The sequence below is a fragment of the Danio rerio genome, chromosome 17, assembly GCF_052040795.2.
Source record: "Danio rerio strain M-AB ecotype USA chromosome 17, GRCz13ab, whole genome shotgun sequence".
In the NCBI taxonomy this organism is placed as follows: domain Eukaryota; kingdom Metazoa; phylum Chordata; class Actinopteri; order Cypriniformes; family Danionidae; genus Danio; species Danio rerio.
The window spans coordinates 15,931,932-15,958,340 of record NC_141037.1 but is presented as its reverse complement, the minus strand read 5'-3'; the positions used below and the strand labels follow the sequence as shown (position 1 = coordinate 15,958,340).

At 36.4% G+C, this 26,409-nt stretch overlaps 1 protein-coding gene across 9 annotated transcripts in view; it reads left to right on the top strand.

The window, feature by feature from the left end:
- The window catches only part of si:ch211-266o15.1, a 49,290-nt gene that overhangs the window by 17,306 nt on the left and 5,575 nt on the right, over positions 1 to 26,409 (top strand). For 3 of the 9 annotated variants that reach the window (XM_087290201.1, XM_087290197.1, XM_087290198.1), the window contains exons 10-26: positions 1,672 to 1,878; positions 2,074 to 2,221; positions 3,860 to 3,975; positions 4,612 to 4,983; positions 7,063 to 7,213; positions 7,419 to 7,591; positions 7,977 to 8,121; positions 9,616 to 9,732; positions 9,807 to 9,850; positions 11,738 to 11,885; positions 11,976 to 12,106; positions 12,601 to 12,733; positions 12,827 to 13,036; positions 15,633 to 15,727; positions 23,755 to 23,899; positions 24,048 to 24,199; positions 26,169 to 26,283. In XM_087290201.1, coding sequence (XP_087146327.1) covers positions 1,672 to 1,878; positions 2,074 to 2,221; positions 3,860 to 3,975; positions 4,612 to 4,983; positions 7,063 to 7,213; positions 7,419 to 7,591; positions 7,977 to 8,121; positions 9,616 to 9,732; positions 9,807 to 9,850; positions 11,738 to 11,885; positions 11,976 to 12,106; positions 12,601 to 12,733; positions 12,827 to 13,036; positions 15,633 to 15,727; positions 23,755 to 23,899; positions 24,048 to 24,199; positions 26,169 to 26,283 — 2,602 coding nt within the window. The remainder of the gene's footprint in view (positions 1 to 1,671; positions 1,879 to 2,073; positions 2,222 to 3,859; positions 3,976 to 4,611; positions 4,984 to 7,062; positions 7,214 to 7,418; positions 7,592 to 7,976; positions 8,122 to 9,615; positions 9,733 to 9,806; positions 9,851 to 11,737; positions 11,886 to 11,975; positions 12,107 to 12,600; positions 12,734 to 12,826; positions 13,037 to 15,632; positions 15,728 to 23,754; positions 23,900 to 24,047; positions 24,200 to 26,168; positions 26,284 to 26,409) is intronic. The other 6 variants (XM_087290205.1, XM_087290202.1, XM_087290203.1 and 3 more) reach the window with 3 other exon arrangements.

Genomic DNA, 26,409 nt, shown 5'->3' with positions numbered 1-26,409 from the left:
TTCATCCATGGCTGGTTATAATGTGCATGTAGTTTTTCCATGTAATTTCTCAGCTTTGTATTTAAAAAAACATGGAGGTTCCTTTGTTGTTCTGTGTAGCTCCACGAGCTAGTGCTTGATGTATCTCTGTAACCAATCAGCGTTCAGCTGCACGTGTAGCTCCACCTTTTGGTACCCTTTCTCCGAAAGGGTGCCAAAAAAGTGGTGGCTTTTGACAGTGGCAGTGTCTCCGTCATCTGAGCCATAAAAGCGTACCGTACCGTACCGTAACACTCAGTGGAAACTGGCCATTAGATGCACTCGGCAGGTAGCGCCAGAAAGCTGTGTGTGTTATTCCTGTCACAAAATGCGGTGAAAATCCTACACGACGGTAAGTTTGATTGTGGTGCTAACATGTGCTAACTCGGTGTAATAGTTAGTACAATACGAACTAATTACGCTCTCGGGTAAACAATGTTCCTTAGACGCGTACTGTTGTCGAGCGTCGCGTGGACTGTAATCCACATGTGAATCCAGCTGTGCTCTCATAGAGAGAAAATGAAAACAAAACCTTTACTGCAGCAAATTATAAAAGCAACACTGCTTGTTTTGGCAACACAACGTGGCGTCTCTCTGCCGTCTGAACACTGTAACTTTAATAAATATTAATGAAGTTGCACGATAGAGTGCACTGATTGGTTTAAACCAAGTCTTACTCATGCATTAATGCAGCACACTCAGAGATGTAATAAGGCACCAGTCTACAAGCTGGAATACAGATCTAAGATCTCATGGGTGTGACGCAGCTTCAAAAATTTGTTTTAAACCGGAAGTACGAATTTGCTCGAATAAACGCAAAATCAATCAATTTTCACTTTTTACTGTAATATATGTGTCCTAATAGTGTTTTTGGCAGTCTGGGACTCATATACGACTGTCAACAGATCAAAAAATGTGTCTTGGTGTTTTGTGACCCTTTAAGGTCACTGCAGTGGAAAAAGAAAGAATATTGTGTATGACTGCATCCATATATCTCTGCAATGAATCAAATAACTTGATAAAATCGTCTGGAATGGCAAAGAAAGCATTCCTGCAGGACTCTCAGAGTTCATCAAGAACCTTTGGATTTATCTTTAATGCCTCCTCCTTCATTTTATTCCAGACATGCTCAATAATGTTTATGTTTGGTGACTAGGCTGGCCAATGATCAATGACCATGATTTGTCCTTCAGCTAACTTTCAGCTACTGATTTCTATAAGAATCTTGGGTCCATGCAGGTTCCAGTTGGTCTTCTGGAGTATTTGTGGGGACTAAGATGCAGTTCAGCAGATGATTTTTCAGGAAAACCAACCTGCTAAAATCTGCCTTCTGATCAACTAGAAATCAAGTTATTATTTGTTGCTTTTACAACTGGGATCAACAACAAGACTTTCGTCATGTAGTGTACATGTGCAGAGTATGGTAATTAAAAACTAAACAGACCAAAAAATAACTCAGATAAACAATTCATGCTTGTGCTCAGCCTATGCATCATGTTAAAAAACACAACACTTATGGCACACTGATGTCATGCAAGGCTTGTATAAATAACACTTTAACCCAACACAAGGTCAGAGAAGGTCAAAGCGACTTGGACTCCACGCAGTTAAATGCAGCATTTAAGCCATGAGCTGTTTTTCTTTTCATTCCAGATTCAGCATGAAGTGACTCATTTGGGTGCCGTGCACAAGCTGTGCAGCGATGAATGCTTTGCACGCTTCAGATCCTCCCGAAACCTCTACATGAGCTACTGTGAAAACTGTGGCAACTGTAAAGCCTCAGGAAACTATCACCTGGTTCAGATAGACGATAGTATTAAGAAGTTTTGCTGCGTCGAATGCATCGCCAATTATAAACAGGTACTTCATTATTGCACAAAAGAACTGTAGTTATGGGATAATGGGATGTGCGGGTTAAATTTTTTTTCCTGATCATATTTTCTAATTTATTGTAAAAGGAATAAAAGTAAAAAAACAATGAACAGGACATAAATGTGACTTTAGAAACCAAATCACTGTGGAGTTAAATCTGTTGTCTTTCTTATGGTGACGAAGAAGAGTGGCAAGCGGCTTCACTGTCCATACTGCCAAGATATCAGAAACATTGATCAGATGATGGAGGGCACGAACATACAGGGCGTCACTGAGTTCTTCTGCTCTCAGAGATGTGTGGCTTTGAGTCAAGCATCTCCCAGTTTGACAGGTAAATAAGCATCATTACAAATGTCCTTTCTTATGTGTCCAGGTCACAGTTTATCACAAAATTACAAGACATTGCTTTGCAAGAGCAAAAAAGGTTTTTTTTAGCTGTACATTTTTTTGTTTATTTCTCATTTTTATTATTCTTATTACTCTAAAATGGATACTCACCGGCCACTTTATTAGGTACACCTTACTAGTACTGCAGATATGTCGGCTGCACATCCATGATGCGAATCTCCCGTTCCACCACATCCCAAAGGTGTTTATTGGATTGAGATCTGGTGACTGTGAAGGCCAGTACAGTGTACTCCTTGTCAGGTTCAAGAAACCATTCTGAGATGATTAGGGCTTTATGACAAGGAGCATTATCCTGCTGGAAGTAGCCATTAGAAGTTGGGTACACTGTGGTCATAAAGGAATGGAACAATACTCAAATTGGCTGTGGCATTGTCATGATGCTCAATTGTAACTAATGGGCCAGAAGTGTGCCAAGAAAATATCCCCCACACCATTACACCACCAGCCTGAACCGTTGATTTAAGGCAGGATGGAACCATCCTTTCATGTTATGGACGCCAAATTCTGATCCTACCATCCGAATGTTGCAGCAGAAATCGAGACTCTTCAGACCAGGCAACGTTTTTTCCAATCTTCTAATGTCCAGTTTTGGTGAGCCTTTGCGAATTGTAGCCTCGGTTTCCTGTTTTTAGCTGACAGGAGTGCCACCCGGTGTGATATTTTGCTGCTGTAGCCCATCTGCTTCATAGTTGGATGGTTTCAGAGATGCTCTTCTGCATACCTTGGTTTGTAACGAGTTACTTTTGCCTTTCTATCAGCTTGAACCAGTCTGGCCATTTTCCTCTGACCTCTGGCATCAACAAGGCATTTACGTCCACAGAACTGCCACTCACTGGATATTTTCGGACCATTCTCCGTAAACCCTAGAGATGGTTGTTTGTGAAAATTACAGTAAATCAGCAGTTTCTGAAATACTCAGACCAGCTTGTCTGGCACCACAACCACACCACGTTCAAAGTCACTTAAATTGCCTTCCTTCCTTAATCTGGTGCTCAGTTTGAACTGCAGCAGATCGTCTTGACCATAAATGCATTAAGCTGCTGCTATGTGATTGGCTGATTAAAAATTTGAGTTAAGGAGCAGTCGGACAGGTGTACCTAATAAAGTGGTCGGTGAGTGTATATGTATTATTTATTTTTTTTAATTGAAATGTTTGATCTAGCTTTGGTTGTGTAAAAGTAACACAATTATTTATTAAATGAAATTTTGACAATGTAAAAGTAAACTCTGATTTTTAAAATAAGTTTTAATGAATCTGAGGAATGCTCAAAATATCACCACCTGTGTGAATTATTACATATTTATCATTTTTGTTTTGATAGCTTATTTCAGTTTTCATTTAGCTAAAAGTTTTATTTTCCAGAATGTTCATTTGTAAATAAAAAAATAAAGAAAGAAAACGTTATTGCCTTCAATGTATGACAAACATGCTTTTTTGTTAATATTGTTAGTGAAAGTAAATTATATTTTTTTCAGTCTTCTCTTTAGATTTTGCATTTATTTGTTTGAGATTAACTTGTTCATTTGTTCTTTATTACTAAGCAATCTTGCTTTTCTTTAGGCACTGCTTTCCCATGCACATCTTGCAAGAAGGTTGTCATTCCTCAGTATCATCTTGCCATTTCTGATGGCTCTATCAGAAACTTCTGCTCATTAGATTGTGTGGGCAAATTCCAGGTACAAATCCTTAATTTGCTGTTTCCAATATACATTTTATTATGATGAGTGGTTAGAATGATTTAGCATATTTTGTATATTGTTATAAATTAGTAGAGAATATATATAAAAGAAAGTCATTTAATTCTGTGATTCAAAGCTAAATTTTCAGCATCATTAGCATTACTTCATTCTATATTATTCTTCCCTGTAACATGATTCTACAGAAATCATTTGAATATTTTTTTGTGTTCAGGAATCATTTCTGATTATAATAACATCAGTTACGTTGTGAATGTCTTCATAACTCCAAATGTCATTTAAAAACTCTGATGTTGATTTTCCTGATCAAAGCAGTGTATTTGAAGCATTAGTTTCTCGCTTCCTCACACTGCTGGGTTCAGAATCTACAATATCAGTTTAATTTTTGCATGATCATAGGGTGTTGAGATGATTCATAAACAACACAATAGAGGCACAGTAATTGATTGTTTAATCTTGAATAGTGAGTCATAATAAACAACAACACTTCAGGACGTCATGACAGAAAGAATAGCTTGTTCACATGTTTGTTTTCATGTGTACGTTGCATCTGCTCTCTTTTGTCTTCAATATTCTAATACAACAAATCATGATTTTTTTTTTTCTTTCCTGCAGGAGAAGCTAAACTCTCCTGTGCCTCATAATCAGATGAATGGTACTTCACATACACCCCAGCCCCAGAGTGCCGTTCCCCCTCCACCTCGTCCCACTGCTGACCATCTCCAGCCCATTCAAAACTCATCCAGCACAAGCCACAATCCTCCTCCTCCTCCTCCTCCTCTTCCACCTCCTCCACCATTTGTACCACCATCAAACCCAAATCCAGTTCCCACATACGTGCCTGCTCCTGGTGTGATGAACTCGCAGGACACCCAGCAGCAGCAGCAGTGGCCGAGCAAACCTCCCTCGTCCTCAGACCCGATGCGACTGACATGCAGACAGTGCCAGAACCACTTCAGCTCCAAGCCTGAGGTCTTCCAGTTCAAGGTACAGCTGCTGGCTGAATCACAGCTATGCAACACTAACAGTAATGCAACTGAAAGTGTTATTTTATTTTTATAAAACACCTTTATAATAAGCTCCAGACAGTATTGGATGCTTTTTTTTTCTGTTTTGTGAAATCATACTTAAAGGTGAGACTGTGCAGACAAAAACACTTCATTCAATATTGAGATTTGGGGCTTTTTGGCTTTTTATAAAGCATTTTTACACTTTAATATGAAGAACATGTAAAAAATTCACTTTTAAGTGTTTTTTTGTCATACTTGATCAATTTGTGTCTGCAGATTTTAATTGTAATTTATATTTAAGGGTAATTTTCTCAGAATTAGTTTTTTGTCCTTCATCAATTCATAATTTAGTTTTTTTACAGAGACGTAGGTCGTTAGGCCTGTCATGATATCTATTGTTTGGTTTAGGATATATTGCATCAAGATATATTGCAAAAAATGATATTATTGTTATTTTAAGACCATTTTATGCCGCTCATTATACAATGCCAGAATGACACTATAATATCACAATGCAAGTACACTCCTCCAAAGAACACATCATTTTTTATTCTTAAGAATATTTAAAAAAATTATCATGATTATTTTAACAATTTAATAAATAGAAATTGGAATCATTATGTGAAAATGCATATCTTAATAATAAATGTTAACAAAAAAGTGCAAGGTAAAAAGTAATGCTGTGTTCACACCAGGCGCAGCATTTTGAGATTGCTCGCTTCATTTACATGTCTAATTCGCATCACAATAAATGTGAATTCGCATCATGGGCAGGGCATCTGTCTGCCCGGTGACTCTAGCTTCATTGCTAAATGGCTAACATGGATTTTATTGAGATAGTAGTTGTGCTTTATGTGCTTTAGAAAGGCTAAAAAACAGTGTATATTTGTTAGTTGCAGTGTCTGTGTCTGCTAGACCCTTTAAGAGATGCACCTGTGAGTTCATCAACTCCTCTAGAAATAATACCTGGATGACGGAAGCTTTCCTCTGTGCTTCTGACTGAGCCGAGCCCAATTTGATGAACTATTGTCAAGTGCCAGCAAGAGGACTTCCAACAACAGGCACTACGTCACAATTACTCCCCTACAAGAGCAAGCTTTGATGATTGGTTAACACGTCGTGAATCTCTACTGAAGTTCAGATTTTCCAACTTGAGCAATTCGTGCGAAACACGCCAGTACCCATTTAAACATGCAAAACGTTCAACTCGCGCCAGCTCATTCTTGCGAATCACATCATTTGTGCGCCACAGGATGACTTTTCGCGTCTTTGTAACTGGTGTTAACACAGCATAACAGAGGCTGCGATATCTGCTACCAGATTTATTTTCAGTTGTCAGACACCCACACGAAAATGTTCTATAGTAATTTATAGTAAATAATATAGTGTATTTTTTAACCATACTGACACTGACAACTCCAATATATATATATATATATATATATATATATATATATATATATATATATATATATATATATATATATATATATATATATATATATATATATATATATATATATATATATATATATATATATATATATTTGTCATGTCTTTGTGTTGTGTAATAAGTCGATATATTGCTTATTGTGACAGGCCTTGTGTTCGTTAATAGTTTGTTTGTATGCATATTATTTCACAACAATTAGTAAATATTTTTTCCCCCTGGCTTTTAACAGTATTTTCTGAATTATGGAGTAATTAAAATTGATTCCCCAAATCCTCTTTTTAAAAACTTTTGACTCTAATGTGTCCAAAGAAAAACAAGAATTTTGAACCTTACCAATACAATGTTCAAATTGTTGTGCTAAAAATGTATTCAGATTAGCGCATATTTAATTAAACCACCTCATTTTTTATATTTAAACTTGTATTTTAGAAAACCTTTTTGATACAGAATACTTTCATAATTCCTTATACAATCATTCAGTTTTGGAAGTATGGTTATAAATTACCACATTTGTTACCCAATTCTCCAGCAGTTTCTTGTATTAATATATAAATAACCTAAACATATAAATAATATGTTCATGATATTTCTTTTCTTTCTCAGGGTCATGCAGGTTTGTTCTGTTCGCGAGCGTGCTGTGACACATATAAGAAGGAAGGCAACGTAAAAGCTTTATGCGAGTACTGCAAACTAGAGAAAGTGGTCAAAGACATTATTACATACGAAAAACAGCCCAGATCTTTCTGTTGTGAAGGTTGGTTATACTTATGTTATATATTTATTATGCTTGCATTGGTATAATTGTATACTTATGTCATAATACTAACATGTTTATAAGTGTCTTTGGTTAAGAGTCGAACCATGTGATTTAATTGTAAATTTAACGTGGTTCACGTGCCATTGTTACAATTAAATGTTGAATTACTCTAGTTAATTTACATTCATTTTTCTTTTTATAGGCTGTAAACTTCTTTTCAAGCATGAGCTTGCCAAACGACATGGAGGTCAATGCCGGGTTTGTGCCTACTGTCAAAACATGACCCACAAAACCATTCAGAACTTTTTTGGGGGGAAACTGGAGGAGTTTTGCACAGAGGAATGCATGTCGCTCTACACTGTCCTCTTTTATGAGGTTAGAGATGCAGCTTTTTAAAAATATTTCTTTCTTTTTTTTTTTGGATTCTGTTCTTAATTTTTTATGTATATATGCATTTATTTATATGTGTTTTTTTATTTTTGTATTGAAAAAATATATATAATAAAACAATAGAACCAATATACTTATGTAAAACAATAGACTAATGTATTTGAGTATGCCAAATGTATTAATGAATGTTCAAATCCAGAGAAAGAATCTATTTTAAGTAGTGACAAGAACTATGTACGATTTGGTGATGCATGCTCAGACTGCACAGAGCAGCATTATAACAGAGTAATGATATTGCAAATTGAGGGACAATTGTTTTTTTCTCATACTAGTCATTTTTGATTATTCACACATGAATTTGTCGTGTCAGATGGCCAAGTGTAGCGGCTGTAAGAATCAGGGCTCGCTAAAGGAAAGCCTTGTCTGGGATGGAGTCACAAGACACTTTTGTAACCTGTCCTGTTTGCTGCAGTTCTGTTCAAAGTGCATTACACCTCATCAGCCATTGAGCAACGGTACGTCACCATGTAGTTCTTCATGTAGCTTTGCCAAGTTACAATATGTATGGGTCCCATTGTATGTTTTACTAACTCAATTTCACTTAGCAGTTTCTAAATTCACCTTAATTGTAGTTCAGATATTTCTTCCATGTATGTGCAAATCATAATATTCCCCAGGTGTTTGTTTTTGCTTTTGCCAAATTGGTTTATTTAAAGGGATAGTTCACCCAAAAATGTAAGCTCTTTCATCATTTACTTACCCTTTACTTAAACACAAACTAAGATATTTTGGAGAAAGCTGATGTTACGGCCCAAAATCCAAAACTGACTCCATTAATGAAATCATGATTTGAGCCAAACATATGAATGAGACAGACAAATTGACGTCCCCGTCAATATATTTTTAATCTAATTTAAATCAACCTTACAAGAAGAAACAGAAATTAGTAGCAAATAACAGTGGCACTGCAACAAAACAGTTCCCTGACGATAGCTGTTCTTTTAGGAGAGATCTTACCTAGCTCCCGTAAAAAAAAGAATAAAAAATCTTCCGGGCCACTGCTTCCCTTGGTGAACTAAATAAATAATGTAACTATAAAAGTTAATATCCACTACTTGCTACAAAAATAAACAAAGTATTAAAATAAATAAATAAAGCAAAAAAGTAACACATTAACAGCCAGACAGTGTGAGAGAGAGATACTGAGCCGACATTGCCATTGGCCTTATATAGAATCCCAATGAGGTCACCTGTGTCAACCAATATGGGCAAGCTTTTGCAAGCTTCACCCAAAACAAGCGCAGAAACAAAACACACAACCATACCAAAACAATCTACACTGATCCACATAACAGCTGAAAACCTGTTACCATTGACTTCCATAATGTTTGTTTTTTCTACCATGGAAGTGAATGGTTACTTGTTTTCAGCATTCTTCATAATATCTTTTAGTATTCTTATCTAATATCAAAACTAAGAATCTCAAAGTTTTGGAAAGAATGAGTACATTTTTGGGTGAACTGTCTCTTAACACGAAAGTGAACTGTGTTTAATAGTTCTGGGATAACCAGCTTTTTGTGCAGCTTTTAATTGTGCATTTATAAAACCTTAAATCAAGGCTCTAACTTGACCAGGTTTTTAAACGCAAGCCAGTGTTTTGTTTGTTGATGGAGTAACATGCACAAGCCGTAGAGACTCCATCCTCTTATCTGGAATAAAGGTTGGGACTCGGCTCATTTGCATATAAAGAAACACACAAAAAACATTTTTACTTTCACCCAAAAAGAGGCATTTACAGCATGGTATTATAATCAATGAGGTGTTTTGAGTTAAAACGTCAGACACATTCTAGGATTTCAGACTTTTATTACATCTTGAAAGCATAAAAGGATTTCTTTAACCATATTTTTATTTAGCAAAATGAGTCATGTTTATGAAAATGTTAAATGTGATTATCAAAACTGGTTGTATATAGACACAGACTCACACATGCTGTTTTTTTATTGAAGGTACTGTTTCTAACACCACTACAGTTCAAGCTCCGTTATCTCTGTCAAAAGACATGCCTGTAATCGGTGGTGTGGTGTCACTGGCCTCCACATTACCAGGGAATACCGCTCTCACAGGTATTCATTTCTCATGTTTCATTTTTTCGTTATTACAAAATTGTATGTTTTAATTAAATACAATTTCTTTGCAGGAGCTCTGCCTACCTCAAATGCCAGCTCAAAAAATATTGGCGAAGTAAGTACTGATGCACACATACATTGGGTTACAAAATGTTTAACAAAGTATTTAATAGGGCTTTAGAACAGACGTCACTAAACTTTTCAGCTCTTGGCCCCGAAATAGCAATGCAATCACTTGCAACCCCCAAATTCCTCAGTGGTGGTTATAGCTATACAAATGTTGCGCACACAACAATAGACCTATACACACACAAACATATTGGCAACACAAAAAAGTGCAACAGTCTAACAACCATATCATTTTTATAATCATTTATTAATTTGTTTAATTAATATTAACCTTGCCTAAAGAGACTGGGGGTCACAATGTTTTCAGCACAAGTCTATTCTTGGTTTAATTTTTGAGAACGCCACTCCGAGATCATCCTCAATGTTCAGTTGTGGTCTGCATTCATTTTTAATGTATTTGATTGCCATAAAGGTGTCAAAGTTTAACCTGGTGCTATAAAATCAATCTGCTGCAGCTGACAGTGTTGCTTGTGTTGGTAATCTAACGTAAACACACCAATACTATGAAAAAAAATCATTTGAAGGCTGATGGCTTTTCATTTGGAGGTTGTTGGTTTTTTTTTACTATTAAAAACTACAATTTTTGTCTTTGGTTTATGGTTAAAATATAGTAATTCTAATAGTTTAATAAAATGCATTTGATTTTGGAAATCGCCAAGCAACCCCCTGTCATTGGGGGTAGTTTAGAAGACACTGCCTTTCAGAGGTTTGAAAATAATTTAACTTTTTAAGTATACATTAAATAAAAAAAATTGACAATGTTTTTACAGTGGTCCCTCGTTAATCGCGGAAGTTACATTCTAAAAAATAGCCAGCAACAGGTGAAATCCGCAAAGTAGTCAGCTTTATTTTTTACAATTATTTTAGGCCTTTTAAGGCAATAAAACCCGTCACTACATGCTTTTCTCTCCTGTTTAAACACTTGCATAACATTGAACTTCCTTTAGCATGTGCAGAAGTCAAACTTTGTACGATGGTTAGCATCTTCCTCTGCCTTTTGGGTGCTACTATGGGTGCTATTAATGGTGGACTGTTTTGTCGATGTTAAGAGGTTTGTTGGGGAGAAAACTTTTAAACATACAGTACCTCACTTCAGAGTCGCACTGCTAGAGATCAAAGATTTATGTAAATTTGGCGAGCTGAACGCATTCTGTACTGTAACGGAAACACGGCATGGAGTAAATTGATTGACAATGGTTCACAGCCAATCAGGACACAGAACACAATGCGCTGTAAAAAAAAAATAGAAGCATGTCAAAATGCAAAAAAAACGCAAGACTGCGAGAACACAACACACGACTTATGAAAAATAATAATAATCAATAAAAAGTAAAGACAATATAAAAATACAGTTTAGTTTTTCAGCTATACCACATTACAATATGATAAAAACACATAGATTGAGAAAAAGATGATGAGGGACCACTGTATTTCTAATGGGATCTGTTAATTTGAACGTGCTAATGAGTCCAGGAAAACAAAATACATTTAGCTGCACAATAAGTAATAAAAATAATGTTTCTTGAGTGGCAAATCAACATATTGAACTTTTTAAAACTAAGTTTTGCTATTTTAAGTAATATTTGGAAACATTTTAACTACTTTTGACCTCAACAATAATGTATTAGCATTAAAAGTATTATCTAATTTATGTATTTGTTTGTTTGCGGTTTTTAATTGTATATTTATTATTGCTGTTTTTGCCATGAAAACAGGCCTTGTTGCTGACATGGCATTAAATAAAAACATATGAGTGTGATGATAATGACCTCAACTCTAGTACCTTTTAATATTTTGTAAAAATAAGAACGCCATTAATTACTGTTTTATAATGTTGATTTTAGCCCTCAAACATTATTGCTCTTTCTTACAGGCTAGCACACAAACGGATGCTGCAGTGGGTGCTATTCCACATCGAAGAATGTTGAAGAACAAAGCTCTTATGTGCAGACCTATTACGGAAGAGCAGGGTGTCCAGTGTCAGCCAGAGCCGCCAGTCCCTCCAAACATGTCTGAAAAAGGTTGGCCTTCTTTCCTTTCTTGACATTGTTATACTGCCATAATACACAATACTTAAATATTGATTTCACACTTTTTTTTTCTGTTCACAGTGATTAATGAAAACGGAGAGATTGTGAGGTATGTGCCTGTGCCGGTGCCTATTCCGATGCCAGTCTACATCCCAGTGCCAATGCATCTGTACACCCAATACACACCCTTCCCAATGGGGTTCCCTCTACCGGTATGAGATCTTTGCAAAGGCTAATTTCTTTTTTCGATTTGATTTGGGCTAAAAACATTTTCTAAATAACTTGACAGTTTTGCTGTTTAATGCACATCCACATGTCTTCATTTGATTTCTGTTTAGTTTGATTTTGACCTGTCGGATTAATGTCCTCTAGAATCACTTTTTACATGGTCGACTCTTAATCAGAGGATTGTCTTAATCGTATTAAATCAGACTATTGGTGTTCATGTAAATGTACTCCGCCTCAGTGTTACTTTCACTTACTTTTTTTTGTTACTTTTCAGTAACTGAGTGTTACTTAGTTGGCTTTGGCTAGCTGTTTTTGAATGTCTGAAATGACAAACTACTAAACTTTGTTTGTTTTTACACATCCCATAAACTCAAATCCTACTATTTCACTTTAAGTATATCAGGGGTTCTTTAATTATCTAATCGAGTTGACACCATAGTTTGAAGCTAATCTTTGATTTCATGCTGTTCTCGTCCAGGTGCCCGTACCCATGGTTATTCCAGGACCTCAAGATGCTCCTGAACAGAAAGACACTAAATGCAGCCTGCCTGCACAGAGCTCGGTAGAAGATGATGAGCCGGAGAAGGGAAAAGACAAACCTGCGTCCCATGGTAAATAAAGAATTTAGTATCACTCGTCCATTTGCTTCTCCAAGCTTCTCTATGCAAGTGTTAAATTAATTTGTGATTTATTGTCATGTTTAGACCAGGGCAGCACTTACAGTGGAGATCTGGAGTCAGAGGCCCAATCGACACCATTAAGCTGGGCAGAAACTGAGGATGCAGGAGCCAGCGTGAAGCCAGCGGTGCCAGCAACTGAAGCAGAGGAGCCGTCAGCTGAAGCTGAGGACCATACGCCTCCAACCACCAATTTGACAAAGGAACAGCCTGATCTGGAAAATGATTTTCCTCTCAGTGAGTTTCATAAAAAAAAGCATTTTAGGCCAGCTCATTGATCAAAATATTTAGTTGCAGTTAGTATCAATTATATGCTCTCTGTTCAACCTTGTCAATGTTGCTTATCTTAACTCATGTTTCCACTAATCCAGAGGTGTCCAAACTCGGTCCTGGAAGGCCTGTGTCCTGCTGAGTTTAGCTCCAACTGGCTTCAACACCTCTGCCAGGAAGTTTTTAGTATATCTAGTAAGAGCTTGATTAGCTGGTTCAGGTGTGTTTGATTAGGGATGGAGCTAAACTCTCCAGGATGCCTTCCCTCCAGGACCGACGTTAGACATCCCTGCACCAAGCGATATGGTACGGTATTGTAGTGTTGTCACAATACTGGAATTCAATAGCAATCGGTTCTGAAATTTTAAAAACGTCCATTTCCCGCTAAGATTTGAACGCTGTTGAACACATTCTTAAACATCGCTGATTTGCCGGTATGTTTACTTGCTCAACAGAAATTACTGGGATTTGCTGTGAAGGGCATTAGTTCACCAAACTCACCACTGTTAAAGTCACACACACCACAAGTAACCACAAATACAGGGACAATGGAGGGTTTCAAAGTCACGTCGATCAGCTGCTTTGTCTACAAGCTGACATGCAAGCGATCTGCTGATGAATCGTGGCTTTAAAACCCTCTAGTGTCCCTGTATCTGTGGTTGCTCGCAATAAACAGCCATGAGTTTGGTGAATTGATAACGGTCAATCACAGTCGTTTCTGTTGAGGATGTGAACACAATGGCAAGTTTATAACTTGTTACCATAAAGCTATTATTGCAGACATGATCTTAAATCATGTATATATTATAATAATCAAAAATAAATGTAACCTAGCATAATTGAAATTAAGCCAATATTGGTCAGGCTGGAGAGTGATTGACAGATTTGAGCAGACCACCATCAAAGTTTTGATAGTCCAGAGTGATACATTTTTTATTTTGACAAAGAAACTAAACTTCAAATTTTATCTTTCAGTTTTCTTTTTATTTTATGGTTTAAATGGATAGTTCACTCAAAAATTTCAATTGTCATCATTTACTATTTCAAATCTTCATGAGATTTCTTTTTCCGTTGAGCACAAAAGAAAATATTTGGAAGAATGTTAGATATCTGTAAGTATTGACTTCTATAGTTTTTGTTTTTCCTACTATGGTAGTCAGTGGTTACACGTTGTCAGCTTACTTCAAAAATCATCTTTGTCTGGTATAATGTTAATGTTGTTTTCTTGTGTTTATGAAGGTGAATATGGCTATGTGTAAAGTACAGTGCAGTTACGAGCTTATTGCTTATCAGCCATTTTATTAGGTACCCTTACTAGTACTGGGTTGGACCCCTTTTTGCTTTCAAAACTGCCTTGATCCTTTATGGCATAGATTCAACAAGATACTGGAAATATTCCTCAGATTTCGATCCATATTGACGTGATAGCATCACACAGTTGCTGCAGATTTGTTAGTTGCACATTCATCATGCAAATCTGCTGTTCCACTACATCCCAAAGATCCTTTATTGGATTGAGATCTTGTGACTGTGGAGGCCATTTGATTATAGTGAACTCATTGTCATGTTCAAGAAACATCTCTGAGATCGAGACACATTAGACCAGACAATGTTTTTTCAATCTTTTATTGTCCAATTTTGGTGAGCCTGTGCGAATTGTAGCCTCCGTTTCCTGTTAGCTGACAGGAGTGGCACTCTGGTCTTCTGCTGCTTTAGCCCATCCGTCTCAGGGTTGGACGTGGTGTGCGTTCAGAGATGCTCTTCTGCAGACCTCGGTTGTACCGAGTGGTTATTTGAGTTACTGTTGCCTTTCTATCAGCTTGAACCAGTCTGGCCATTCTCCTCTGAACTCTGGCATCAACAAGGCATTTGAGCCCACAGAACTGCCGCTCACTGGATATTTTCTCTTTTTAGAATCATTCTCTGTTAACCCTAGAGCCCGTCTGGCACCAACATCCATGCAATGTTCAAAGTCACATAAATCACCTTTCTTCCCCATTCTGATGCCCGGTTTGAATTGCAGCAGATCGTCTTGACCATGTCTACATGCCTAAATGGATTGAGTTGCTGCCATGTGATTGGCTGATTAGAAATTTGCGTTTAACGACAGTTGGAAAGGGGTACCTAAAAAATCAGCCAGTTTGTGTATATCGTTATGGTAACATTGTTTAAGCATTTTATCCTAAATATAAAAAAAATACACAAAAAAACCCCAACTGAAATTACTACAGCAGTCGCCATCGTTGATCTCATTCGAAGTACGAGCTTATGGCGACATATGATGACCTCTGCAGGTGTTGTATTGCTGTCCCATGTCTAAGTGAGAAATTTGAAGTCCTTCCTCTTCACATTCTGTTTCAAGGGCCAAGGTGTGTGGGTGCAAATCTAGAATTGGGGTTGGGTCTTCATTTCAATGTCGCACTGTTTTATCATTTAAAATCCATGATTCAGTGACGTCACTCATCTTTGAGTAGTCATTTAACACGCAATTTTGACAGCTTTTGTGTATTTAGAATGTGTAAAAATCCCCCAGAGTTGTAACACGCGTCATGTCATTTCACAGCAACGGCTGACCCCGGATCAGCAAAAGAGAACAGACTGGTGTTGACGCTGAAGAGACGTAAGAGGGGCAGAGATGGCCACCCTCCTAGGAAAAGGGTATGTAATCCCACAGAATCAGAGTCCTGGCTTGTTGAGGAGGCAGAACAGAGCGACAGCAGCACATAAATTCAGCCACAGTCTTTTCACAGTTGGGAAGGTTGAGAAGTGTGAAGTCTGGCGAAATGACTCGTTTCCCAACTTTACACAAAGACTCCAGTGTTTGTCTCCGGTCCAATTATGAAACTCGAAAGGTTTTTAATGTCATCTTTTTCACTTGAAATGAGTATTAGCAACAGTTACGAACGTGTAGAACGACAGCCTGACGCAAACACACACTACAGAAAGACGTTTTTAAGAACATTTGAGATCATTTTGGCTGTATTTATTACGATTTATTGTCAGGATGTTTCAAAACACTTGTATTATCATGTTTTTTCATTGGCTTAATATCATGGTCGTTTCAAAAATTAACAATAATCTTTTGTTTATGGTTAATCCGTATATTGATGTTTTTAGTTGTCAGACAGATTTTGCTATTCTTTGTGTTTTTTATACATCAAAAACGGTTTTATAGAGAGATGTACCTTTTGGTGATACAAGCTGCTGTGCAATAAACTCTTCACGTTCACCGAGATGAACACCTGTTACTGCTGTTGTTGAAAATTGGACATAATTAGGCTGGATTTCTTATTAAATTTTGAAAGAAACAAAATGTTGTGGACCATTGAATGAGTGTGAAGTCAGTCAGACAATCTGGCTAAATGAATTGAATAAATATTTAATGAAACAAATTTGTCGCTATTATCCATGAAAATTATCTGTATTGTTCATGTCGTGTTTGCTTCAATGAGAAATGAATTGGAAAAACTTCTGAAAAATATGAGTCTCTCCCTGCTTTTGGATGCAATATGAAACCAACTGAATAAGCAGTTTGTAAAACTAATTTAACTCTGCAGTTCACCCCCCCTTAAATCATAAATGACATTTTCCTCACCTTCACAGGATTTTACACTGGCCTGCATGTCATTTTAAAGCTTTGATTTCTTTCTTCTGTGAAACAGTTGAACTCGAGTAACATTTCATTTGAGGGTGAACCGCTCCTTTAATGATTCTGTCTTGTGCTGAAATTAAACATGTAGATGTCAAAGCCCCGTCGTCCCCTGCAGACTGGCGCTCATTACAGAACTTTACTAGGTTACTGACAGAAATAAAACTTCTTTTTTAAAAGCCCAAAATACCAGCTCCAATTTCTGTTTAGGCTCATCTTAATCTATGAAGCAGTGGTCATTTTCTTTCTTTTCTGCCCAGCGGGCAAAAAATGGGCAGAAATCATTGAAATGTGAAATGTTTAATGTTTTTAAATCTATCCCGAGTCCAAAAAAAGGTTTGTTTGAAAAAATATATATAAGGAAATTAAGGCCTTTTAGTTTGATAAAGGACAAAATGCCCTGTCGAAAATGTACAAAAATGACACTGATTTATTTACTGACATTAGTCTTGGGACACATTTCAGAAAGTAGAGGAAAACTCTAAAATGAGAGAAAGTCTGGGTTTTCGGTTTCAAAATGTCAGGTTTGTCAATCTCAAGAAAGCTCGGTAAGTCAAGTCTGTTTCTGAAAGAGAGGTAACTTTTACTCAGAGTCAGTTACCGTGGTAAATTACTTTGTGAACCTAACCTGGTCACGAGCAGGTTTTATTCTCTAAACTGAATTTCTCCTCTGAGTCTCCTCCTCTTTTTTTTTTTTTTAAAGATGAAGCGGTGTTTCTCGCCTAAGCCTTACCCATTCATTGCCTACATTTCAGTCACACTAAGAACAAAGTTACAAGAATGGCTTGTCCTTTTTTAATAAATAATTAGCTTAAATTCACTGACTTTTGACAGGGACATGGACTGTAACTAGATTAATAGGCTTACTATTCGTTCTAAAAACTATTTGTTTTGTTCTGCTTGCATTCTAATAGTCATATCAACCTCTACCACTTAATTAATAATAAAGACAGACAAGCATGTGCACTTTTAAATCTATTATAAACTCCATTTTAGACATTTTATCTTAAACCTGATCAACGTGTGTAAAAGTGGGAACCTGAAATTAAACATTTCCACTGAAAATTAAGGTTATATGCATTCTTGGTTTGTCAAATTTGTTGTAGAAACTATGCAGTAGTATTTTTTTATATAATTTAATGCAGTTACATCTGAAATAACTTTACAATTATGGCCAATTCCCCACTTTTTTAAGTCAAAAGTCAATAAACCTCATGCATTGCTTTTTTTTTTTGTACTTTATACTTAAATATGTAAATACTTTATTTTAAATGTAAACTTGCGCATTAACTTGAGCATTCATGATTTCCCACACTAACTGTGACTGTTTCGCCAATGCAGCTCCATTGATAATGCCTTTTTATAGCCGCGGTGTGCGCACTTAAATCTTGAGTTAGTCTACTCAGACTTAATTGACCTAACTCAGGTCAGCTATTCTGAAACCGAAAACTTAATTGAGTTTTTAATCTCTTGGTAAGTCAACTCAATTAAGTTCAAGTTTAAACTCTTCAAACTGAAACAGGCCCCAGATGTAAACTCTTTTTTTTTTTTTCTTTTTTTCTATTATTAAATGTTAAGCACAATCAGGTTTATTCTGTACAGTTGCTTATCTAAATAATAATTAGATTTTCATTTGCAGTGTCTGATTAAAAAAATCTAATACACAGAATTTTCTCTGTACATAAAAACTACTCTGATATACCAAACCACCCATGTGACTGATACATTTTAATTAGATTTTCATGCAGTGCCATAATTAAAAAAAAAAAGCTAATAGGCATGGGCACAGATCTTAAAGGAAAAAAGAATTTAGAAAAACTCTTTTTTTTTTTTTGGTTAAATGACACTGAAATTAAATATTTACTGGAATTAAATATTGTTTTTATGGGTTTCATCTATTACACACATTTTATTATATTTACTATAAACATTTAATGTAATATATAACAAATATATATATATATATATATATATATATATATATATATATATATATATATATATATATATACACATAATTAATTTATAAATGTATATTTTTTATTATATATAATAATTATTATATTTATTTGTGTTTTATTTATGGGGTGGCTCAGTGGTTAGCAAGAAGATTGCTGGTTTGAGTCCCGGCTGGATCAGTTGTTATTTCTGTGTGGAGTTTGCATGTTCTCTTTGTTTTGGCGTGGGTTTCCTCCAGGTGCTCCGGTTTCCCCCCAAAGTCCAATGACATGCAGTAAAGGTGAATTGAATAAACTAAATCGTCCATTGTGTGTGTATGGGTGTTTCTCATGAGTGTTTTTGCAGCTAGAAGGGCATTTGCTGAATATGCTGGAATAGTTGGTGGTTCATTCCACTGTGGTAACCTCTGAAAAAGAAATTGAGCTGATGTAAAATGAAATAATGTATTATATTTTTCTGTAAGGAAAATGGTGAAAAGCTTTTAGCAAATTTCACGTCGTTTGCTTTTACAGCCAAAATGATCACAAAAATATAAATAAATATACATCAAGTTTAATTGCGCAATTTATCAAAAACAAAAAAACTACATTACCCATGAAGCCCTACAGAAAATTCCACCAATTAGAGATTTGCAGTGAGCTAAGCACCCTAAAAAAAATGTTTATATATAAAATATAACACACACACACACACACACACACACACACACACACACACACACATATATATATATATATATATATATATATATATATATACATAGTCAAATTTATGCACATTTTGAAATGCTTGTAATTAATAATATAGTAGAAATGTTAAAGTGATTTCTTAATGTTTTACCATATTCAGACTTTTTTTTGACATGTTTGGATGAAAAAGCCATTTGATGAACTCATCACAAACAACCTTGTCTAATATACAGAAGATGCTCATTGTCATTTACACAACTTCTATTAAAGTCTATAAATAATCTATTCAACTCTAAAGTAGTGCAATAAACTATATCAACATTAGTTATAAACAAATCTCTTAGGTGCATAACTCAAGAGAAAAATCTAAAAAGAACCATGGTAACATCAACAAAAAGCATGCAATATTTACCCTAGCATTGTTACAGTTTTTTTTACCATTGAAATGACAGACATATTTAAATGATGAAAAGGTATTAACTTAAGAAATATATTTTATGACGGCATGAAATAAATGATAAATATATTAAATGAAAGGACTTTTTCATTTGTCCATACCATAAATATCGTCGTATTGCACAGCCCTACTTAGAAGTTGATAAGAGGCACACAGGCCAGTGCAATGAGACTGAATGTGCAGGCCAGATGGAGACACAAGGAGCTGGAAGTGAAGGAGATCAGGATGATGGAGGACTGGTTGCCATGGAGTCAGTTGAAGAAAGTGGCCATAAAAGGAGATGAATGTGTCGGCATCTGTCAAAATCAGCATTTTTTTTTTAACATTCAGAAGTGTCTGAGACTGCTTTATGAGAACTGAACATTATCGTTAATGTGTTTTACTTGACGTTTATTTTTGTATAAGGCCACTCAAGTCATCATCCTTCTTTGTCTTCATTCTTTCCCGAATGAATTTATGTACATACTTTATTATTTTCAGAATTGAGAATAATACATTTTAATGCTGTTAATAGGATTCTCAGTGTTGTAGGATTCAGTTTTGCTAGTAAAATTCTGGATGCTTCTGATGAGGAAATAAAGCGCAACAATATTCAAATCATAGAGAACTATTTTGGTGGCATTTTTCAAGTGTGGCAGAGGTCTTTCTCGCATTCAATGAATTTTTTTTTCGGCTTAGTCCCTTTCTTAATCAGGGGACGCCACAGTGAAATAAACTCTCACATGGTTGCCCACTGAAGCTAAGCAGGGCTGAGAGCAGTAAGTACCTGGATGGGAGATCTCATGGGAAAGCTAGGTTGCTGCTGGAAGTGGTGTCAGTTTGACCAGCAGGGGGTGCTCAACCTGTAGTCTGCGTGAGTCCTTACGCCCCAGTATATTGATAAGGACTCTAGACTGCTCAGTGAGCATGGTCTTTCGCAAGAGACGTTAAGCCTTGCTCACAATGTGAGATTTCAGCCACGATTCTGTCATCTGAGATAAATTTGGGAGATCTTTAAAAATTCCTGAAATCTTTGGCTAAAACCCGTGCTCTTTGATCGTTGGTTTGACGTGTTCACAGACAGCCACTTGGTGCGCGTTGCGATTCGATTTTTCCTCTGATAAAGTTCTGGCATTGTCAGAAGATTTCAGACAGTGGGTATCCTGCAGTGTGACAACAGCTGTGATGAGCGTCAATCGAAGAACCAACAGGAACTCGAGTTTCATGACGCAATCCATGCGACAATTCAAATGATCGCGGAGGAAATGTCAAAACATTTTTTTTTCTTCCTGGTTTTAATATTGAGGCACGCCTTGTGCAAAATTTGCCGCTTCAGATTATTTACATTTGGTGTAAGGAATCATTTCAGAACGCGGGATAGTGAAAGTGTCACGGGTGGACGACGTCAAACTCTTGGGGTATTTTCTTTCGTGTTTGGTGCGTCTTCATTTCCGTTAAGTCTGACTTTATGACTGCTGAGTTCTTACAGTGTGACATGGGAGCCATGATTGTGCAGTCTGTCATGCTAAAATCGTTCATGATTATGAAAAATCACACCATGTGAGTCGGCCTTAAAATCCTGACTTAAGTTGTGATTCTCTGTGGTCCTTAAAAATCCCTGGCTTTATCCCTCTGTCTCCTCTCCACCAGTCAGCTGGTGTGTGGTGTGAGATCTGGTGAAATAAGGGGCCGATCACACAGAACGCACTTCTTGCGTTGAGAGACATCTTTTTTTGAATGATTTATTAACGGCTGTGAGCGTTGTGCTTGCTGCTCATACACCTGCTCACTTCACGTTTAAACTGCCCGTTGCACTGTGTGCTCACTGTTGAAAAAAGTCAACACTTTTGACTGAAAAAGCACGTCAGTCTTTTTCATTCTCCAATCAAATGAAAGCAGAGGCGGAGTTTCCGTTGAGGTGATAGAAGTGTTTGTATTGTCAAGACAACTACGGAAACTTTTAAAGATGGAGGAGAGACTTGTGGTTGCTGTTTTAAGTTATCCAAACCTGTATGACTTTGCAAATCTTGAATTTCACAATATTATTAAAATTGTAAAATTATATTAATATCAACGACAACACTCTCGCACGTTTCGCAGCTGATTTAGACGTTGCCTAGCGACATAAAAACTGCACCACACTCCTTTTTTTGTTGTCAACAAAAAAGGCAGTGTTGTGCGCCTCGCATTTTTGGAATGTAAAAGCGCATTCAGTGTGATCAGCCCCCAAGGCTGCCATGGTGTCACCCAGGTGGATGAGGAGATCCCTATAAACCTCCCCAAGCCCAACAAATTGTGTAAAGCGCTTTGAGTGTCCAGAAAATCACTGTGTAAATGTAAGGAATTATTATATGAAACGCTCTTTTGACATGTTCTGTATTTGCTCTTGTAAAATCTGTTTAAAAAAGATTTTATATTTTTAAAAGGAATAGTTTCAAAGTCCTTTCAGTATTGTGCACTATTATATGATTTTAGATTTAATTTTTTTTATTTAACAGTTATTTTAAAATATTATGATTATAAAATATTTTAAAAAATGAGCTTTTACTTGTGTATTTATTTCTGTATTATTCCCTTTTCGTTCAAATTAATTTCAATAAATCCATGTGCATTTTTAAAAACAGTTCTGTCAAGCATTTTTATATAGTATTAGTTTAGTAGTTTCAAGGTCTCATGAAATTAAAAGAAAGTTTTTTAGATGTTAATATGAGTATTGTTAGTTTTTAGGATATCTATAAGCTAGTGCGCACCAAAACAGTGACAAAGTTAGCATTTAGAAAATATAAAACCGATATATACATGTAAAGCTTGTATTTTGTCACTTCCGCTTAAACCAGGGGTGGCCAAACTCGGTCCTGGAGGGCTGTTGTCCTGCAGATTTTAGCTCCAACTTACCTCAACACACCTGCATGAATGTTTCTAGGGCTGCTTCCGAAACCGCTTACTACTCAGTAGGTACTGCATTTGAATTTAAACGTACTACTCGGCCGTTGGAAAAGTACGTTCTATACAGTATGAATGTGAAAAGTATGAATGGAATTTGGACGTACTACATCCGCCATTTTGTCATGGTCACGTGACCTACCTGCGTCAGTTGCATCGCTTTACTTCCATTCATGAATTCGCTCGCGGGGCATCATGGGATAGCGCAGCATGCATGGGATGCGCACTCCAGAATCTCGCCGGAAGTAGTAAGTCATCTGGGTACTTCTTGCATACTGATTTTCGAATTCTATGAATTCGGACATACTACTCGGCTCGCATACTGATTTTAGCGAACTATATAGTATGGAAGTATGCGATTTCGGACGCAGCCTAAAAGTCTAGTAAGAGCTTAATTAGCTAGCCCAGGTGTGTCTGAGGGGGTTGGAACAAACTTTGCAGGACACCGGCCCTCCAGGACTGAGTTTGGACACCTCTGGAATAAAAGACAACAAGGGTTTTATTCACGTCACCTCATACTTCAGTTTCTCATCAAATAGTGACCAATTAAATGCTCTCTAGTGTTTGATGTGTTTGAACTCAAAAAACACTATTGGCTGTTTTATAAAAAGGGGAGGAGCTACACTATGTCCCTCCATCTCTTCATGTTTCAGTTACGATTACGTTAAACATCGAATAAAAATGCATATTTAAAAGCACTGCACAGGATTTTTAAATATATGTTTTTAAGTTAATAATCTAAAAAGCTGTGTGTAAATGTATTTTTAAATGTTCATGTTCCATGTTCAAGTTTGTTTTTAATAATATTTTTATAATATTTTTCTTTCAATATTTGTTTTTCTTTATATTTAAAGAATATTTAATTTCAGCAAGCATCCAAAAAAACCATGCTATGCCACCTTTTCACATACTTTATCCTCCATTAGTTTTTTTGTCCTTGTAAACTTCCTTCATGGAGTCCTGCTTCTTTCTTGCATAGTAACGCAAACCGTTTCTATGTGTCACCCAGGGTCGTAAGCGATCTGGAACGGACACGTCGAGCAGTGTTTGGCTCAGTACCTCCAGCTCCAAGCTCAACCAAACGTACGGCGTTGAAGCCTGGGCCAGCTGGGTGCGAATGAAAAGAGGCCACGCTGAGCAGGAGCAGCAGGCTCGTAAGTTCACACATATGGGTCAGAACAAGAAGTCGAGACCTCTGCTGTGTGTCATTAGTGAAGGTCACCGTCTCAGCTAGTTTGTGACATTACACTGACCCACCATGTGTCTTAGCAGCTCTCTCTGCACCCACTGTGCTTTATTCAGCAGAGCCCATGACCATGAAGGAGGATGTGTTGCAGTGCTCGTCTGCAGATCTCAGTTATGGTCTGTGCCGCTTTATCAAGGAGGTTCGCAGGCCGAATGGAGAAGAATATCAACCCGACAGCATCTACTACCTGTGCCTGGGCATTCAGCAGGTTTGACCTATTATGTCCCATTTTACAACATTAAAAATTTGTCTCTGATGTCGCTAGTGTCTATGTGAAGTGTCAGCTCAAAATACTACACAGATAGTGTTTTATAACTCTATAACTCCCTTTTAGGCTTTGATCCTAATTTTGGTGGCTGTGGCTTTAAATTTAAATGAGATTTTACTTATTTTTAAAGAGGGGTTGAGCTACAAACGCCTATGTGTCAGCATAGTGGCAGATTTAAAAACAAGACTATGCTAATGAGGGAAAGATCGTCACCAAAGGGCGAGGCTTTCGCCCTCTTATGACACATACAAAAGAAGAATGTCAGTCAAACTGTTTCTGCAGTCTGTTTTTATGATTATAAACAATTCAATTACTACATTTTTACCGTTAGAAGCTGGCTATATTCACAGACTGTTGCCACACAACTGTTTTAAACACTTGGATTCTCTTTAAAGGGCACCTATTTTACCCCTTTTACAAGATGTAAGATAAGCCTTTGGTGTCTTCAGTATGTGTCTGTAAAGTTTCAGCTCAAAATACCCATCAGATAATTTATTATAGCTCTAGAATCTGCCCAATTTAGTGTCTGAGTACAGTGTAGGTGTTTTTATAGCCTGTGGCTTTAAATGCGAATGAGCTGCTTCTCCCCGCCCACCTTTTCCACGTGTGTCTGCTACTAATCATGCCTTACATTAGATAAACAGCAGTTAGTGATAGAGAGACTCTGATGAAGCTAAAATACAACTCATTAGTTAAAAATAGCAAGTAAGTTTATTTAATGTATTTGTGGTGGAGTTTATTCAAGCCTTTCTGAAATGATGAGTCTCACACAAATGCCGTTTGCTGTACACACACGCACACACGCATATTAGTGTTTACTGACACCATGCGGTCGTGGTGATTATAGCGGTTAAGAACTACATAGTAATTTTACTGTCTATTACAAACATCCTCTGTTTTAAAAATGTTTTAAACTTCTAAAAATCACAGAGAGTTGTAACAAATATTTTAATCCGAGTTTCTTTGCAAAAAAATGTTTTGTGGACATGTGTAAACATGTTACTTTAGAAAAATACACCTACGTCACGTTGTGGTGGGCCTCAAAATCACTGGGATTTGGGTCCTATTATAACGTCAGGAAATTTAAAAAAAGACACTTGTTGGGTTTTTATCACTCCAATATGACAGTGGACACACTATACCTACAGACTGTTCTGTCCAAACAGCCTGCAAAAGTTGATTTTCATCATAGCTGACCTTTAAAACATTACAGGACTGCTTTATAAAGTAAACTTCTTTAGGGCTTTTCACACTTGACATTTTTATCCCTGGGTCATCCTAAAACCAGGATAAATGGAAATTCTGGCTTATCTGTTCTCATGTTTCGCACTGCTCATACCATATACCTGTGGACTGGCTTTTCAAAACCAGAACAATTTTATTTAATTGTATTAAATGTGTCCAATTAATTAACAAATGACAATAATCACAAAAAAAGCACAATCATATTTTTGTCCTTTGTAAATGAACTGGATCATTTTAGTTTGTTATTGGTAGATGTTTTGTAAGTGTCAGGCTGCTCGGCCTTGAACATGAACATAGCAGTGAACAGCATTGAGGAGTTTTCACTGAAGATTTAAATGAACAGACAAAAAGATTACTAAAAACACTTTATACTATATAAATGTACACTATAACATTGATGAGATTACACTGAAGAATCTAAATTTTTAAATGTACATTAATTAAAAAAACTATATAAAAACACATTTCCATAAAAATAACACTATATTCCATTAAAAATAAGAACCTAATATATTTCATGGCCATTTCATGCAGATGTTTACAATTGTATAGACACCCGTCTTTAAAAGTTTGTCTTGTTATTATTGCATTAAATTATTATTACAGATTAGATAAGATTAGATTGTGCATTAAGTCATATATTTTATCTTCACTCAATTTGTAGTGCCTGCTTGAAAACGAGCGTCTTGAGAACATCTTCACAGACCCACTGTATAATCAGTTCATCACCGACATCACCACACTGCTCAAGGACTGGGTCAACAAAGTGTCACCTGGAGGTAAACATTTTTAAAAATCTTTTATTTTTTGTTGCTGATTGTGTATCAGACATATAGCTTTAACTTTCCACTGAGGCCATATCAATAGCTAAACCTGAAATGCTAGTTCTGGGCACATCATCCAAA